Source organism: Zootermopsis nevadensis, unplaced genomic scaffold, assembly GCF_977971745.1.
Source record: "Zootermopsis nevadensis isolate Lab colony 2312 unplaced genomic scaffold, Znev_1.0 Znev_ptg000009l, whole genome shotgun sequence".
NCBI lineage: Eukaryota > Metazoa > Arthropoda > Insecta > Blattodea > Termopsidae > Zootermopsis > Zootermopsis nevadensis.
Genome location: NW_028259141.1, coordinates 5,232,939 through 5,252,552, shown reverse-complemented (window position 1 = coordinate 5,252,552; position 19,614 = coordinate 5,232,939). Strand labels below are relative to the sequence as shown.

At 39.8% G+C, this 19,614-nt stretch overlaps 2 protein-coding genes across 26 annotated transcripts in view; one reads left to right on the top strand and one right to left on the bottom strand.

Moving 5' to 3' along the window:
* Positions 1–19,614, bottom strand: part of LOC110833927 (coiled-coil domain-containing protein AGAP005037) — a 412,755-nt gene that overhangs the window by 65,380 nt on the left and 327,761 nt on the right. The window lies entirely within an intron of this gene.
* LOC110833929 (neuronal pentraxin-1) lies at positions 8,283–18,946 on the top strand. 2 transcript variants are annotated; one of them, XM_022072544.2, is made up of 5 exons: positions 8,283–8,627; positions 12,136–12,312; positions 13,540–13,645; positions 15,025–15,245; positions 17,787–18,946. In XM_022072544.2, the coding sequence occupies exons 2-5, from the start codon at positions 12,199–12,201 to the stop codon at positions 18,372–18,374; spliced, it is 1,029 nt and encodes a 342-aa protein (XP_021928236.2). In that variant the 5' UTR covers positions 8,283–8,627; positions 12,136–12,198; the 3' UTR covers positions 18,375–18,946. The 2 variants fall into 2 exon arrangements, with proteins under 2 accessions (XP_021928236.2, XP_021928235.2); XM_022072543.2 differs by having other exon boundaries at positions 12,107–12,312.

Here is a 19,614-nt window from a genome sequence, read left to right as displayed (position 1 = left end):
AAGCAGCAACTAATCCACAATGTTCCTGAAAAACAAATGAAAGAACAAGCGTGCGTTCATGCATATACGAGGTCTGTTCAAAATGTCTCGGACCTCAATTTTTCCCACGGAAACAAATGAAGCACATGAGGTGTCCTCCGGCGGGGGGAGGGGTCCTTCATGCGCATGCGTGAATTTTTTTCCGCCCGCAGAGAGCGTCAGTCGCTGGCAGTCAGCCTGTGAGTGAGTGTAGTGAACGCCCATCGGAGACCATGAAACCACTGAGAGACTCACAAAGCATCACCTTCAGATCATACAGTAATCATCCTTAGTTCTTGGATCACCAATTGTTCCACTCCAATGAAATCAGCAACACGAATTTCACAACTATCCAAGCAGAAACAAATTTCACTGTTCACACCACTGCCTATTATTTTCTTGTCAGTGACATCAGCTAAACTCATTAATTTGGAGTAAGAATAAAACTATTGTAACTTATTTTTATTTGTTTCATAGATAATTCTTGAAGAGATCTCCTGCTCAAAAACTGGTTTGTTTCCAGTTAAGTTCAAAGTGAAAGCTAAAGTTTGAAGAACATAAAACAGTATTCACTGTCTAGCTGAAATGTTGTTCTGTTCATTTAAATTTTGAGGTTATGACAAACATGAGGCTGTGGTTAATACCACTTCGAAACCTGTCACATTTCAAGAAAATTGCAATTCTGTGCCTTGCTTTCCCAAACACCGTAACTGAGCTAAACACGTCCATTGTTTGTAGCCTACATGATACGTATATTGTACTTATATTACTGCGTTGGAACAAATTTGAAAGTACGTTTTTTCGAAGTTTCATCGGCGTACTGAAAATAACAATCGCCTCCAAAATAAGAGTGGAATCCTATTTATTACTTTACTTTGTAGTAATTAACTTCTAGCATATAAAAACGTTTAATGAAAGTCAATAAAATCTACATGTTGTAACATCAATTTTTTTGTAAAATTAACTGTTTTAAGAAAAAATGTAACATTTAATTTGAGCTTTAGGTAAATTAGGAAATATGTAAGATCACTTGGCAACTTACAGAGCAGATCCATAATAACCAACTACACGGAGCACATTCCTTCTCGATAAGCTAAATACTCGCTCAGCTCGTCAGGAAATTCACGTAATTTTATGGAACCTTAAAATCCATTACTGTGTTTACATTATCTCCAGCCAAATCAATCCAGTGCACGCCCTCCAACCTGTTTTGTTAGGAACTATTTTAATATTATCCCCCATATGCCTATGACAGAAATATATCAACTAAACTTCATATAAAGGATTAAACAACCAACATTCTGTTAAATATGTTTAGCTTATTTCTTCCATAACATAATATTCTGACAGATGTTACGTAAAATAATTTATTGCACTATATTTATGTTTTGTGGCCAGTACACACTTTTCCTTTCAGAATCATTCGCAGAGACAAAAAAATTTCGAATGTGTGATCCAACATCTGTTCATAAGAGATCTGAGTGACTGGGTGGGTGTGGTTTACTGCAGACAAGTTGTATTACCACACTTCCAGTTATTACATATCACTTTCATGACTGCCTAAGGGCAAATGTTACGCCACAATATTCTCACATTATATCGGCTCTAGGTCACATGGTAATACATTCTGATATGAAATACAGAATGTATGCTGTAATTCAGTTCTAAAAAGTTCCTCTCACTATTCCGGGTATTCTTACTTATATATATTATTTTTTCCTCTATTTTCTCCTCAACTTTAGCCTGATGATTATCTTCTTATTCTTTCTCCTGTTCCTCTGGCCGAGTCGAGTCTTTGTCGGTGACCAATCAGCGTAAAGGAGGTCTGCTAATGAACATAGGATATCAGTCTGTTCAAAAACCTCATGACAAAAGCATCAGCAGCTGAAATTCGTGGGTGCAAGTTTCACCTTTTCCTTGTGTACCGTTGTAACCTTGTTTTCTGATGTTAAGAAAGGCGTGGATTTGTACAGTCAAGCTCACGAATTTTCTACAGTATTCATGAGTACTCGATTATCCGCGCGTAAATCCATTTAACGAAACAATTCACACTCAATAAAAACTAACATTCCACAATGCTGCATTTCGCACCATTGTATGTCACAGTGCATATAACTAGTGCTTCAGCCACCGATCCTACTGGAAAGAACGACAGCTTTGGGTCACCTGACAGATCATCTTCCATTAACTACAATCCTCGTATAAATTCTCTTATTGTCTAAATACCTTAATTAAGTTCTCCCTTTCAATAGTTCTATTTCAACAATCCAATTCAGTTCAGTTCAGACCAACCCAAAAGCCTTTCACAGTCTTCAACATCGTTAATAAAAAGCTCTAAGAACGCTAAATATTAAAGCAAACGCACAAAGTTAGAAGTACTATTGAAAGTGTAGCACAAAGTGACTGTCGAAGTTCACCCTGACACAAAGCACATTATTTCTAAAGCAATAAATACGCGTTAGCAATTTTGTGAGTCTCGAAAAACCGAATTCTTATACGAACTCGTAATTCCTCAGATTATAATTGAAACATGGTAACCCTTGTAGGATATTACCGGATACAGATCTTAATGAAGTTTTCAACAGAGCAAATTTCCAAAAATTGTAAACTTACGCCATAATAAAATAATGACTGACATAAAAAATCTATGTTCATTCCACTCACACACACAATCTGACATGTGAATCATGCAAGTTGTTGGCAGCTACCGAGCACGATACTAGTCGAGTGTTCACCATCTTTCCACAATGTTCGATTTCACAAAAGCACAATGCACACATACAGGAGATATTAAATTCACAGTGACGGAATGTAATGTTTTCAGAAGTGTTAGCCAAATCCCAAGGCAGGGGGTAGTAAAAAGTTTGACCACCGAGATATACAAATTTGTAGTTAAAAATTTCAAAAAGTTAATGAATAAAAAGAGAGAAATAAAACTAAGTAAAACTTGAAGATTACTGTCTTCTGCGTTGTTGCGCCGTGTAGTCTGGTAGATGTTTACCGACGTTTCAGAGGTCCTTGCTGCCTCCATCAGCAGGGTGATGAATATTATCATTATTAATCGCCCTGATGACGGAGGCAGTATGACCTCTGAAACGTTGGTTAACATCGACCAGACTACACAGCGCAACAACCCAGAAGACAGAAATCTTCATACTCATCGCCCTGATGACGGAGGCAGTATGACCTCCGAAACGTTGGTTAACATCGACCATACTACACAGCGCAACAACCCAGAAGACAGAAATCTTCATACTCATCGCCCTGATGACGGAGGCAGTATGACCTCTGAAACGTTGGTTAACATCGACCAGACTACACAGCGCAACAACCCAGAAGACAGAAATCTTCATACTAAGAATCACCCTGATGACGGAGGCAGTATGACCTCTGAAACGTTGGTTAACATCGACCAGACTACACAGCGCAACAACCCAGAAGACAGAAATATTCATACTCATCGCCCTGATGACGGAGGCAGTATGACCTCTGAAACGTTGGTTAACATCGACCATACTACACAGCGCAACAACCCAGAAGACAGAAATCTTCATACTCATCGCCCTGATGACGGAGGCAGTATGACCTCTGAAACGTTGGTTAACATCGACCAGACTACACAGCGCAACAACCCAGAAGACAGAAATCTTCATACTAAGAATCACCCTGATGACGGAGGCAGTATGACCTCTGAAACGTTGGTTAACATCGACCAGACTACACAGCGCAACAACCCAGAAGACAGAAATATTCATACTCATCGCCCTGATGACGGAGGCAGTATGACCTCTGAAACGTTGGTTAACATCGACCATACTACACAGCGCAACAACCCAGAAGACAGAAATCTTCATACTCATCGCCCTGATGACGGAGGCAGTATGACCTCCGAAACGTTGGTTAACATCGACCATACTACACAGCGCAACAACCCAGAAGACAGAAATCTTCATACTCATCGCCCTGATGACGGAGGCAGTATGACCTCTGAAACGTTGGTTAACATCGACCAGACTACACAGCGCAATAACCCAGAAGACAGAAATCTTCAGACTCACCGCCGTGAAAACCTCAAACTCAAGATCAAGGGCAATGTAATTTTACAGCCAATTATTTTTATAATTATACCTGTAGATATACATCCATAATTACTGAGCATTATCTCTTTCATTTCTCTTGACGTTTTAGTAATTAATCTGAGAAAGTCCGTAGCCCAAAAATAATTACCGAAGCAAAACTGTACTGACCCACTGCAATAACAGACTGCTGCTCTACCATGCAGAAAGCAGAAAGCTGTTCCCAGCAGTCCATAACAGTCACAAAGAAAACCAGCCTTTACGGGCATTGTCACAGAAATACGTAGGCAAACCACGTTTCCTATGTAGCCTTCTTCCAATCAGTTACAAACTCATATAGACATGACTGACTTCAACATTATTCTTATCTTGGATAAGACGTTTCTATGACAGTGTAACTTTCGACTGTCATATTCTCGCGACATTGTTTTGTCTTATAGCTGATTACCAACACTTTAGAAGAACGGCCTCCATCTTCGAAGTAAAAGTCTTCATCTTAAATGTAGATTTATACCTTTAAAGCAGTATGTTCCTCTGAACCGTTGGGTAACCACCAAAAAGATAATAAAACGTCACAAAACAGAAGGCCACAGTCAAAATTCATCATAGATTACTCTTACTGGGCCTTACATTATAAGTACGCACAAATATCTTGGTAAGTATTCTTCGATAGAAAGATAGGTTCTTTCGAAAACGTGACAAAATGACGGACTTTTGAAAACTGGTTGATTCACGAATTTATTTTATGCATTTATAATTCACTAAAATGATAACACTGTCCCAAAAGATGTTTCAGTATGCTCCTGTCCAATGAAATCAACGTACGCTACCAAAATTAGATCCTCCCTATTACGACACAAATTTCTTGTGTAAGCATTAAAAAGAATGAAGAATTTATTTGACACGCTCAAAAGTAAACTCTTATAAAGCTGAAACTAAATATATATATATATGCTACAAAACTGCACTAAAATATTCAAAATGTATTAACAAATCTTTTACAAATGTTTCGAAATGTAAAGACGTGGGAACAACAAAAACATATAACAGTGAACTTCACGATTAAATTACATAAAAATGTTCTGGAAATCCTTGTTAATATTCGGTTAAATGTTTACCAATATCAAACCTACTTTCAAAAATAAACTCAAAATATATAAAAAGATCATACGTAATCTGCAGACGGAATTACAAATGACACAACATATCTTCATATTACAACAACATTACAATTAGAGCGAGTACTCAAAACTACAAACCGAATTAAAACTCTAAATTAACAACATAAGAAGAAAACTGATTTCAATGCAGCCTAAACCCAATGAAGATTTCCTTTACTTTCTTGGTTTACATTCTCACATAAAACGGTCGTTAAAACTGAAATGGCTTGACAATCAATCCTTCATCAGAGTGTAAAGTATAAAATTTCATCACGATTTGTTGGTCCGTTCTCGAGTGTTTCACACGTAATGGCAGACAGACATGAGAACGGTAGTGGGGAGGGATTTCGGATGGTCAGCAGGGTTGCAAACGTGCATAAAAATAACTTCGCTCAGTTGTTTTGTTAGACTTCAAAACACGGTTTCTTACCCACCAAAATTCATAGATTACAAGTGTTTGAAAACAACGCACTGTAGAATCAATGGAATTGAGAAGAAATACGTAAATGGGTAATTCAGTACAGGCAAATAAGAAATATTTTAAATCACTTTACGATTTAGCTCCGTGTGACTTCTTCCTCTTCCCAAAGATGAAAATTCAGCTAAAGGGAAGGAGATTTGAGACGATAGAAGAGATTCAGGCAGAATCGCAGATGGTGCTTGACAGGCTGACAAAGAAAGATTTCCAGGGATGCTTCCAGGCTTGGCAGCGGCGCTGGGATCGTTGTGTTAACTCCCAGGGGAACTACTTCGAGGGTGATGGATGAATTTAATACCTGAGATAAGTGTACGGGTTTTTATACGCGCAGTCTTGAAACTTTTCGATCGCACCTCGTATGTTGCAGTACGAGTTAAATCAAAGACGTTGTAATGGGGTAAGCACGCAGTTGTGAAAGGTCATAAAATGCAAATAAAACTTGAGGGGGTGGATGCGTATTGGAAAGTGGCCAACTGGGGCAAACGTGGGCGACTTGACACCACTATATTTGTCGGGGGAATTAGTGGTTTCCGAAGATGGAGGCGGAAGAAACTGGTTCAGTATCGTATTCATCTTCAGGCTTTCGAATTACAAGTGTTGCATCTTTACGACATGACGTAGCAGCTTTGTTCATGGCAACTGTCTACGTGCCAATGCAATCTACAATATTTCACCGTGTCAAACACAACAAGCTAGGAAATGTAAATACAGCGTAACAATTCTATCACATTTGTTCTGTTATGGCCTCTAGATTTTCTAGGCGTTTTTGACAAACTTTCTATTCTGCCCTATAAACAGCGTACAAAATGTAATTAAAATCAGTAAAATCATCGATTCATGAGTTGGAAAATTTTAAATAATATTTCAGTAAAATTATGCCGGAAACTACAAAATTATCGTAATAGATATAAACCGAGTATTTCGCTTTTCCCTACCACGTTTGTTCTATAAAACAATCTCTCTCTCTTCTATAAACATTTAGCGACACACACGCGTGTATATCTTCGTCCGTTGACTTAATCCAGTTTTAACCAAAACTGAAATTCGCCGACAAACTTTAGTAAAAGTCCCCCAATATCAAATTTCATAAGATCCATTCAGCGGTTCTCGATTCGTTACATACTGATGGACAGACAGACCAATCTAAAGGCGCAATTTTAGCAACTTCGTTGCAAATGCACCTGAAACTGATTCCATGGCATACTCGTTTGCTCTCTGTATCACACAACTCAAAACTTTGATTTTAAACTCCAGTGAAGTTTCTTCGATGTCTTTAACCAATATTTAATCAACATTCCTTTGTGGTTTTAACAAGTTCTTAAATATTCCATTAATGAGGTTTGCAAAGGGAAAGTTTAGAAGTTTATGAAACCTGAAAAATTATATATTTTTTTCTTTCCGAGCGAGAAACTCAGTGAAATATCTTAGTGCATCTTAAACTTAATTTCCTTGTCTTCAACATAACTTTAATAAAAGCAGCCACGAAGATTTATTTTTCTTATAAATTCCTTCCATTTTAGACTTACAAAGCTTGTTCCATTAACGCTCTAGAATCTCTTTTTAAATCCCAACAACGGTCTTAAAAACATCATCAGTGCTGCTTCTAAAGATTCTCTCTCTCTCTCTCTCTCTCTCTGCTTTGGTTGTCATCTGTTTGCCGAAATGTGTTTATTATGTCCTTCATTAAATTATAACGAGAGCATCATGCCAGAAGCGGTTATTAACAAAATTACGAATATAAAAGTAATTAATTCGTTTGCCATATGTGCATTATTAGAGATCGCACGCCCAAACGTATCTGTCTGCATCTTTGTGTAAGACAACATCAGCACTACACCCTTCTGGCATGAAACCCTCGTTATGTTTTCACTTTATAACCAACTACTGTCCTTTTCAAACGCTGTAACTCCGTATCGTATTCAATGATCTTTCCTTCCATCGATAATTTTAGGTTATGTCACATATTATAGTTTTTTTTATTATTTTTGGCGTTGAAAGTTGCAAGTTTCTCTTCAACTGTTTTTAAGTGGCGGCGTGCTGAAATAAGCCAAGGAGATTAATGAATATAATCACTTCTTACAAGCTCAGGTTGCTTTCACAATTATACTGACGACAAAGATTTCCTGGCATCGTTCAGTGTGTCTGTAATGTTTACAGAATAAACTAATACAACGTACAATGAGCACTGGCTGTATGACATCGATAAATAACAATCATCCTATTTGGGCAGTGCCTGGTTAAAGTTCTGGCAGGAACTAGGCGTACTGGTTTTGTATTGTTTCCATCATTTCAACCACGCCGATGCTGAGAAAGTGGCAAATTAAGCAATATACACACGCGCATGCGTGTAATGGGGGCAGGTTTTAATTATGGAAAACGCAGAATACATCGACATGTTGGGTCAAAACAAATCTGAAGCCATCATATTTGGTTCAAACGCTGTGACCAGCGTGCCTTCTCCGACTGATGGTCTCTCGCAATAAACGAAGAACACAGATTGTGGGTGTTTGAGAAAGACAAACGAATGAGAAATGGATTTAACATTTTGTTTCCCGCCAAGCGTTAATTTTATTAACTACGTGTACACTTGACTCAACATATCTGCAAGCTTGGGCTACTTCACAGTAAGAGGGGATATCTTGCGACTAGCACAACGCGCCAACTGCGATCACTTAAATGTTGACAGAGATATCAGGTGACCCAGTGCACTTCATACTCGCCTGCTAAGTAATGCAGGAAAGTTAAACCACTGCCGTCCGAGTCGAGGAGTTATTTTTCTCTGAGGTGGGGCGGAGGGGACAGAAGTAGCCTTAATTCGTACGATCCTAGACTACTGTGACAGTTGAATGTTCTATGTCGAGTGGCGCGGTGTGGGACTGGCGGCTACTGCGCGAGGTAAGTCACCTGCATGCGCAAAGATTATACCAACATTGCGCACGAATAATTCTCAAGTTGAACTCTCTTCAGAAGCGACTGAATCATTACATTACGCCGCTAACAAAAATCATATCGTGAGTTTCAAGTGTATTTCTAAGTATGTGTTATGATTGGTGCTCTAAGGCCAGACAGCAGCATGCAACCAGAAAAAAACTCAGGCCTACTATGAACTCATAAACCAATATGTTTTAAGAGTAGAATCTTGACGTCAAGATCTGTGAAAGCAATGGAGAGAATAGATGTGAAATATAATTCAGATACTAGTGGTAACGAAATGGTGACATTTAAATGAGGGGACTGAAAAACGTGCCAGCAAATGACACCAAGAAATATCTACCCGTGAAATAAAAAGTATCAGTGCACTTAATCGAGTCATTATTTTGTGTCTGTAGAACCCGTTTCATTTATTCAAAGAAAGCAAGTCACACAAAACACGAGTGCATTATTTCCAAATGCATTCACATTTATTCTATCTCAGTGTCTAGATATTTAGTGTTTTTTTTTTACAAATCCAAGGTTGTAAAATTCATTAAAATAACACCGTATTAAAACCGTTCGAAATACAAGTTATAACAGTAATTGTATACCCGTAAGATTGGCGGGAAAATAGCAAGCAGTGATCTCATAAACATTTATATTTGCAGATTATTTATTTTGTTTTTTCGTTACTTTTGAATCATTTAATAGACCTATTTCACGTTACAATTGAAATATTTAGTCTAAAGAATACTGCCAGCTTTACATTGCATGCACTTATCGGTTTTTTTTAATACGGATCAAGGCCCTCTGAATCTATGCTGTTCTATAAACGATCAGGTTTCGATATCAAATTAATCATGTACACAAAAAAGAGTACAAAGTTTAAGAAGTATGCTGTGTATGCCCATTAGATTGCAATCCAATCGTTTTAGTTAATGAGACGATTAACAAGAAGATAACTACGTAAGTCAATAAACAAACCTTATCAAAAAGCATATATCTATTTTACAGATACATTTAGTGTATCGATCTTTTATACGACAGATCGTTTAGGTTTTTCAGAAAATCTATAGAATTAAATACCAGTTTCAGAATACGCTGGCGATGTCTTGTACAGATACGAGCCACAACTACTTTCTGTCCAGACACCACAATACCAAATTTCATCAGATTCTGGTTAACAGTTTCGGGGTTGAAATATGCAGACAAACACACATGTTACCCCATATTAGCCTAAGCGTTAATTTTACCCACTTCGTAGAATGAGCAGTCATAAGATACACAAAAACTAGGATGAATATAATCGATTAATCATTATATAACTGGTGTCACTGTGGACAAATTCTCATGAAACATTTGAAAAGTAGACTATCATAAAACAATACTTTTGAACCATTTAGATTAATTCACTTCTGGGCCTCAGTCGACCTTTTAAGTTTTACTACGCTGTAACCAAATCGAAACAAATCTCGATACATCGAAAACATAAACATTTAAGTCACGTTATTCCAAACAACAGAGGCTTAAGACGATCTTACAAGCCGAAAAGAATGTATTCTTTCTTTTACAACGTTTGAACAGTTTCATATATTTACAAGTACATTATCGACAATTTTACAACTGTTATTAGCAGCAGCTTAAGATTTTATTCTAAAATATAAACTAATTAGATTTTAATCAGGACACACATTACAAAAAAGAAAAAAAAACACGAAATAAAAGTAACAAATATAAAAAGTGCTACTGAATGTTAGGTTAGGTTGACACTAAATCAAAATCAATATAAAACGAAGGAACACAAGCCGACCGCAAGACGTAAGGTCCAAGATGTAGACTTTATTTCTATACTGCAGCCAAAACCAGAGCCAGAAAACGCAAAATAATTTCAGAAAATCGTAAAAGTTTCACTTTAAATACGTACATAAAACGTCGAGTTTACTGAATGTAAATAATTAACGATATGGACATAATTTCATGTTACTTTGATTTTGTTGACGAAGGGTAAACGCCAATGATACTTGAAACTGAAAATTTATAAAAATAAATTTAGAAAGTGATCATTTGTCAATGAAAGCTGCTACTGATTTCAATTAACCTACTTACAGACTACAGTCTGGTCTATTCGCATATTACAGTGTACTTCACGCCGCGTCCCACAGAACAGATAAGAAACATCTAGACACGTCTGCCACGAAACGCAGTCATCTGCGAGAATTCTAGGCAAATTTTCACGAACCTTGGGGCTAAAGTCGCGAAGAGTGTAAAGTCGATGAACCGTGGGATCACGTGACGGACTAAAGGGACTTCCCTCCTCACCGCCAAGTTCAACAGGACTAGGGATTCCCCCGAATACAAAGCGGCGAATATATTCCTTTTGGCCTATATATTTATATATTCACTTTGCCTGCCTGTCTGTCACGTCTTCAAAACAACGACCTTGGACATAATTACTGACTTTCATATAACTGTTACCTCTTTTAATTTCAGTGATATGGAGTTTAAAAAAATTCTGAAATCTTAATACACTCCAAAAAGTATAAGATTTCAATCTCATTTAACAACGGTTTATCTAACGATACTACAAGTACCACAAATTAAACTGTTTCAGATTAATTCAAATTAATTAAGATGACTGTCTTCTGGGTTGTTGCGCCGTGCAGTCTGGTACAAGTTTACCGACGTTTCAGAGATCCTTGCTACCTCCACCATAAGGGCGATGACATCTGAAACGTCGGTAAACTTCTACCAGAATACACAACCACCCAGAAGACAGCCATCTTGAGACTGACGCCGTGAAAACCTCAAATCCTTCAAACTAATTAATTTAAAAGATATGAACGCTTAATTGGCTCAGGAAAACCACGTAAAGCCAATCACGACAGCCAGGAGCCCCTCCCACTGAATAATAACCAATACTACCAACCACTTGGAAACAACGTTCGTTAGACATACTAAGTTCCGGGGATATAAAAATGCGTACCTACACGCTCCTATACGCCTTTTTGGCATGGTGTCGTGGACAAAGGGCAACTTAAATTTAATCTTTTACTGTGAAAGTCGTCACAACCGGAAACGTGACGTCATATCCTATAAACACCGTAAGATAAACTAAGTTTGGACTTGTAACTGAAGAAGAAAATTCGCTGATTCGAAAACACAGACCACACAGAAAGAAACACAACAGAATTTAAGAAAGTGACAATTTAAGTATCGAAATATGGCAATGGATGGCGGGTAATAAATGGAAAAAAAATATAATAACGATTCAATTCACAACAAATAAATATTTAGCACTTAATTTAAGTTCTGACAGTGGTGACTCTGGTAGCTAGACATGCAAAAGAGGCTTTTGTGGCACCTACGGTGGTGTCAAAAGGGGTCAAATTTTACGGGTTACAGGCCAGTAAATTTCAATCAATAAAAACATACATAATACATCCCTCCCAACAATATTTCAGGATATCGAGAACAAAGCCCTCTCTTGCAGCATGCAATAATGTCATCAGTTACATTATTAAATTACACCAAGCCTGCAGAAGTTATGTAGAAGATGGCAAGGCTCAACATCCTGTCAGCCGTGCTGCTGACCGCAGTCACCACGATGGGGGATCAGCAACCTTACAACTTGTACAAAGTGTCGCTCACGCAGATTGGCTACATTCAGGCAAGTTCATAATTTCCGTTCATTTTATGTTCAAATAATCCCAATATTAACCGCCACGGTGGTCTAGCGGTTAGAACGCTGGCCTTGTAATCCTGGGGTCTCGGGTTCGATTCCCGGCGGTGCCCGAATTTATAACTTGTGTTGGGCAAGGCCGTGGTCTAGGCAACACGGAGTTTTCCTCCGTGGCATCCCAACAATTACTCAATTCACACACAGAAGAAGGCAATGGCAAACCACTTCTGGATCACCTGCCAAGAACGTATATGAACAGGTCCCAGTCCGAGAAAAGGATGGAAGGATCCTGTTCATATGGACCTGTCGTCAGACAGAACACTAATAATAATAAAATCCCAATATTAATAATATTTACTTCCTACTTGGACAGACTCATAATACAGTGCGTTCACCGATAAAGTTGAACGTAATTGTCACTTCCCAGCTCCCGGCAGGAACTGTGTTTTTATGAGCGCTTGGCGGTGAGTCATGCAGTTCCAGCCGGGTGCCGGAAAGTGACAGTTACGTCGAACTTGATTGAACGAACTGAGAAGTTTTTGTGTCTACGTTTTCCGCCCTTTGAATCACTCGACAAATAACGCCAGTCACTTCAAAAATTACTGAGGTCAAAGACATTGGCTGGTGTCATCAAGGAGAATTCTCTATGACTTGCTGGGAATTCCCAATGCGGAGTTTTCCATGTAACCACGGTAACAAAACTAGCGTTGGGATTCCCGACCCAGCAGGTACCAAAATTGTAACGTTATGCAATTATATTAAAACCCCTCACTATCAAAGATAATGAAAGACTGTTAAACAGAAAGAGATATTTGCTTGGGTTCCCCGGCGCGTTTTCCAAAAGCCGTTAGAAAAATTGCTTTTTATTAAACACACTGTCCGTCAGCCTAGAGAAGCCCTCTAGTAATGTGGTGCGCGTGACCGGGCCACTGTACTCTTTCACAAAACATGCGTCCACTCCTAACACTATTCATACACACAATGCACTCTACTGGAATACAATGTGTTTAGAATAGGACTAGGCAGAGTGCGCATGCGCGGTAACATCACGGAATTCCTTGGGGCGCAGACAGCAGCGTTTTCTTTAGAGACACGTGCAAGTGTGTGAGAAAGTTTGCGTACTGTATATTACATAATTACTATAGTTTTGACACACACAGCCTAGTCTTTATGATTTGTTGACTTATAATGCACGTCTGTGGGTCTGCATTTCAGTTCCTCAGGTACCAAGTGACGATACCGGCCCTTCACGACTTCACGTTATGCATCTGGCTGAAGAGTAGAAACTTCAACAACTCACACCCATTTTTCTCATATTCCAGTAAGTTTTACATAACTTAGGTGCTACTTTCACATTATTCTGACCGACACACGTTACAGTTCTGATAATCTGTTGTTCAATTACAAGTAAACCTTCCTCCAACGCGTTTTTTCGTCGCAGATTCGATTATACGCGGTCTGCCAAACATCTGTACTGACATATAATCCTTCCCTAGCAACATCCTACCTCCGAATTTTCCGGATGGGACTGAGAAAAACAATGGAAAATGTTCAAGATTGCTGTTTTATGGAATACTGCGACGTTTCAAAGAAACTCCCGGCGATGCTTAGCCGCATGGAGGCTTCTTCACCGCCTTGATGATGGAGGAAGTAAGGTCCTCCGAAACATTTGTAAACTAATACTAGACTACACGGCGCAATATCCCAGAAGACACCCACCTTCACACTCGCTGCCGTGAGAACCTGAAATCTCACTACTAAGAACCTGTCACAATGAGCACTTGGCCGAAACGGCGAGTCAACATTTCTCGCAAAGTTTTCGGGAGGAACAGAAAACGAGCCATTAAATTGTACATTTGAAATGGAAAGTTGGAACAAATATCGCAGTCTGTCGCGAACGCACGCAACGGAACGAGGAGACGAGTGAAATCTGATCTGTCGACTTGTGTTCAGCTGACCTCGCATTTCCTCGATTCCCCTGAATACTGACGAATCATGAACTTCGTTCGACTTTAAAATCGATGGAATCCATGACGGTATTTCCTCCGGGAGAATTAATTGGGTTCAGTGTCTTGGCGAGATGAACACTGGCGGCATGTTAGTCCAGTCCAAACGGTTATTTAATGGCGCTGAATGAATTGCAGAATTCATGTGACGTGAAATTAGAAAATGCTGAATCTCACGGGATGTGAAATGAAACATTTCTGATGTTTAATCGTACAGTTCCGGGACTTCATGAAGGAAATGGCGGAAATCACGAACAACCTATGAACACTCTCGTCCAAAGATTAAGAAGAGGACATAATAATCTAGTCCGTACCTCTAAGAAAACAATTCTTCACCATTGCAAAGATCAAATAATTAATTCTGTTTAAGAAAATTATCGCAGTTTATTCCAAGAACCAAACGAAACCCATAAATACAAAATACATTACTGATAACAAAACCCGGTGGTTCATATAATTACCAATGGCGCTTTAAACGGCTAAACGTACGGATAAATTATCCTCCATTCTAAGCATCACACCAAACTCGCAATGGAAGATCCAAGGTCGATTTCCGGTCAGGTACAGGCTATTTTCGTGTTATACGTTTATTACCTGTGGGGAAATCCCTCCCGAATTCAACATACTTTATCAGCGATGGGTCACGTGACTTTTTTTTTTTTATAATTCTGTACAACTACACTTTTATTTTCAGAAAACGAAAAGGAGCGCCTAGTGCGGTCGTGGCTGGAACCACCCTCAATCGGAGGAAAGGCGCACGTGAAGCTCCACATCCTGGAGCAAGAAGTCATGAACGTCCCAGTGGACATCAACCTGGGACAATGGTACCACTTCTGTCAATCTTGGAGTAACTCGGCCGGGAAATGGGCCCTTCACGTTGACGGCAAGCTAAGTGCTGCCGGGGACGACTGGAAGGTAACTTTTGTAAAGTTAAAATGTAAAGCTGAAGACGACCGTCTTCTGAGTTGCCTCACCGTGTAGTCTCGTAGACATTTACCGTGGTTTCAGAGGCGTCTACTGTATCCATAACTACCAGACTACACGGCCAAATATCCAGATGACCATCTTCATACTCGCTAACGTGAGAATAAGTACAGTTAGTCCCATAACGATTGTGGCGTGAAATTAACAGCTAGAAGACGGTGGTCGCTGTAGACAGGACACAACAAAAACAGTTTTTGCCCTCAAACATACAAATTACATCGTCTTTCACACAAAACGCAAAAGGACAGAAATATAACAATTTACCCATATCACATAGGCGACATTTTCCATGAAAGGCAATTTCCAAAAGCCACATTAATCTATTATACCAGAAAGCTAACTGGCTGGGACATATTATGAGAAGGAATGGATTACTGAGTGATGTCATCGAAGGCCAGGTTGAAGGAAAGAGAGGACTAGGAAGAAGACTGATACAGCTAACCGACGATCTTAAACAAGGAAAGAAGATGACGTTCCAGGAATTAAAGCGAGAAGCCGAGAACAGGGAAAACTGGAGAGCTCTTTTTGGGCAGAGCAATGGACCTGTCGTCAGACAGAACACTGAATAATAATAACAGGGTGTTTAAAAATCCCTAAGCATACACCCGGCCCAGGTGGCGTCAATAAGACAAAGGCAAGAAAAAATACAGAATAGTAGTAAAACAGTGAAAAGAAACCGAGTAGAGCCGGTTTCTGCTCTCGAGCCACTGACTCGACGTTCCCACTGTCCGTTCGTTTGCCAGGTAACGGATTTACATAAGACAGAAACGGGAATAAACTTATATGACCTCAAGAAGCGAACCAATCGAATAAATATTAACAGTTTGTCAACAAATCGATATCTTAAAACAGAAAAAAAAATCACCTTCACGTAAATCACACTATCGACTCGCCCGCAAGACTTTAAACGCGATTCAGAAGTGAAACGTAAGACAAGTGTTTTCAACATGGCGTAGCCAAGACTTCCGCCGGGACCGTTACGAGCCGCTCTTAACGCTACCGCAAGCCAAGTAGTTTGTCCATATACATACATATCTCACACGTTAAAACATAAAGATGTTTTCAAAAAAATGCGTTCCAGCAGATTCACACCGCACAAACCCAATTTACACAATTTCCCTCGCTTCGAATTTGCAGATTGTCTATATCATACACTGCTCGAGGCAAACACAATTGGCATAATTAAGAGCGAAATTCAATTTACAGACAGATACGAACACAGAACAATACAGAATTCCTCTAATACAGAAACTGTAATTGAATTGGAATTACGTGTTTCCTGAGAACATGGGACAAAGACCTCGTACCTACAATGGAATCTGCGAATCCCTGATTGCGATTCCAGCGACCGAAGAATAACTTAAAACACGTTGAAGAGTGAGATCCCAGGTTTTCACAGTGGCGAATATAAAGATGACTTATCATTTAGGTTGCTGAACCGTGTAGTCTGGTAGTGAAGTGAGGCAGAAAACACCTCTGAAACGTCTGTAAACTTCTGCTACACTACATACTGAAACAACTCATAAATAACCTTCACGGACTTCATATTATTTTCTAAGATTAATGGCGACTGTTGGAATCGAACCTGGGACATTTTAAATCAAAATCTCAGTTCAATAGAAATTCGTCGCTACTAATCTTAAAAAAATAATAAAGATGTCAGAATGACAACCAATAAATTGAAGACCGGCGTGAGGACAACTACCAAAACGTCGTATACATCAAATATATATTTTACTAATAAATAATAAGATTTCGTTTGTGGTTAAAAAGGGCTTCCCTGAGCCTTCAAGTCAAGATGGCTGTCGTCTGGGATACTGCACCGTGTACTCTGATATTGACCAACGTTTCGGAGGAGCCATGATTAAACGGCCTGATGACGGAGGCAGTAAAGACCTCTGAAACGTTCATAAACGAGATTACACGGCGCTAAAATCCAGAACACAGCCATCTTCAAACTCGTAGGAACCTTAAATCCTGTTTATAAAACTTCTTTTTCTTATGATTTTCACGAACAATTTAAAACTACCAGCTTACCTACAAAGCGATCGCAAAAGTGTTTCAATCTGATAAACCACTGCAATAACGCTTAAGAAATCTGGTACAGCTGTTCGTTTCAAAAATAATATACAAGTTCCGCCCTTATGTACTGAAAATTCAAAAGACGTCGACGACGCGAACATTTGCCGATATTTTCGGTAATGTTCTACCAGGGGATAGCTGGTGAATGGCGGTCACCTAAAAGACATGACATGACATGACAAAGACATGCAACCAGCTTGATAAATGTACCAGAAGCAAATGGCGGAATTCGCTTCTGCACTTCACTGAATCAACTACTAGGTGGCAGCACCAGCTGAAAGAATCTATCTGCTAGCGTCTGCCAGAAAAAGTGATTGACCGCCATTTCCCCGACATCCCTTAATAATCTCTATATGCTACTACAGACATTTTTCTCTGCGAAATTCACAGACGAGTGACCTGGTAATTCCTGGTGGAGGCGACGCAGTGGTGGGACAAGAATACACGGACTTCGACAAGGGCTTGGACGACGGCATTGAAGGGGAAGTCTTTGGTTTCAACCTTTTGACCTCTAAGCCAAGTGTTACCCGTGACTCTCAAATTCTTTCCTGGTCTAAGACCCGGAACAACGCACTGATCGTCCCTCAACCGCATTACCAAGTGAACAGTGCTAAAACGCCCAGCTGGGCGACCTTTCGATACCCTCAGTTACTACAAACAACGTTGAGAGGGCTTCCTCGTGAGAAGAATCTGATCAGGTGGCCCAAAGACACAGTATTTTCATGGAAAGCGTTAAGAGGCAATCCCGGTTCATCTAACATCAAATGGCCTCAAGACAGAACGTCAGAGACGCGAGACGCAGATGTCGACCTAGACCCTGGACTCGAACTGGTGAAGAAAAGCTACAGCCACTGCGCTGCGAGGAGAGGCTCCCCGGTGGACGAGAGTCGCCTGCTGATCGCGTGGGCCAGAACGCCGGTCAGAGTCTTTGGTGGGGCGATCATCACGACGGCTAGGCCCGTATGTGGGGACTTCTAGCCATTAGGTGTGCCATATCACTTGTTTATCCGCCGCGACAGACACAGCGCGGTCTGTCTGAGGTACCACACAACTCACAATCCCATAAAGCAGTGGTAAGATATTCTCCCCGTTTGCCAAAGTACCCCTTAAGTTCTTGTGCACCTGTAATAATACGTGATTCAAAAGTCCCTGTGGACACGGACGTCATAGGAGGTGACCCTTGACCTTGACCTCCCACTTTCCTTCACAAGCTGTGCCGCCGACGGTGAGTTCTTACAGGTTCAAAAAGGCCTGAACAAATCTTAAAGCTGCCCACTTTAATTCTTGTGCTGAGGTACAGAATTTATGTTGATATACTTCGACATTCTACCACAGCTCGAAGATGCTGTGCTTTGGTACAGCGATAATTTCTCTTGGTATTATTTCTATTGTTTTTAATATTATTACGCACAATGCTGGATACTAGATGTCATTCAGATACACAAATAAAATGCAAACACGACATTAACCATCAATATATCACATATGATGGACATCCTATTGTAAAATAAACGAGTTCATGTTATGCAATAAAATTACGTTTTAAAATATTACTTTCTGTAAGGGTTTAGCGATATAATAGTCCTAACCGTCAACAGGATATCCCAAAGATATGTATATATAATTATTTGAATCAAATAAAGACATTTTAATAAACTAAACCACTACACATGCCAGCACTGGCGGCAACTACAACTCTATCTAACGGGCCCTGCATTTCAGGTGCATTCTTACTTGAAAAACGGAGGCAGAGCAAATCACCAAAGATTTTAAACAGCAGAAAATAGACATCGCAAAAATCGCTTACTCAACACTTTATTTTGGTGAGTTCGCTCCTATTGCTCTGAACGCCTCATTATAACGAAATATTACTCAGGATATTTAGTAACTGTGCCGCTACAAAGGAAACGCGGCAACCGACGCAGTGATCATGCATAACTCAGGTGTGTGCCACCGGCACAGCTGCTAAATATCATCACTGTAATCCGATTACACCGCCACGGTGGTCTAGCGGTTAGAACGCTGGCCTTGTACTCCTGGGGTCTCGGGTTCGATTTTCGGTGGTGCCCGAATTTATAACTTGTGTTGGGCAAGGCCGTGGTCTAGGCAACACGGAGTTTTCCTCCGGGGGCTTCCCCGGTTTCTCCGTGGCATCCCAACAATTACTCCATTCACACACAGAAGAAGGCAATGGCAAACCACTTCTGTATCACCTGCC

What these genes read in the sequence shown, in the direction of transcription:
- LOC110833929 (XM_022072544.2), top strand. Translation starts at nt 12,199, where the DNA reads ATGGCAAGGCTCAACATCCTGTCAGCCGTGCTGCTGACCGCAGTCACC. An exon ending in CGCAGATTGGCTACATTCAG is followed by an intron (nt 12,313 to 13,539) that starts GCAAGTTCATAA and finishes TCTGCATTTCAG; the next exon opens with TTCCTCAGGTACCAAGTGAC. An exon ending in CCCATTTTTCTCATATTCCA is followed by an intron (nt 13,646 to 15,024) that starts GTAAGTTTTACA and finishes TTTTATTTTCAG; the next exon opens with AAAACGAAAAGGAGCGCCTA.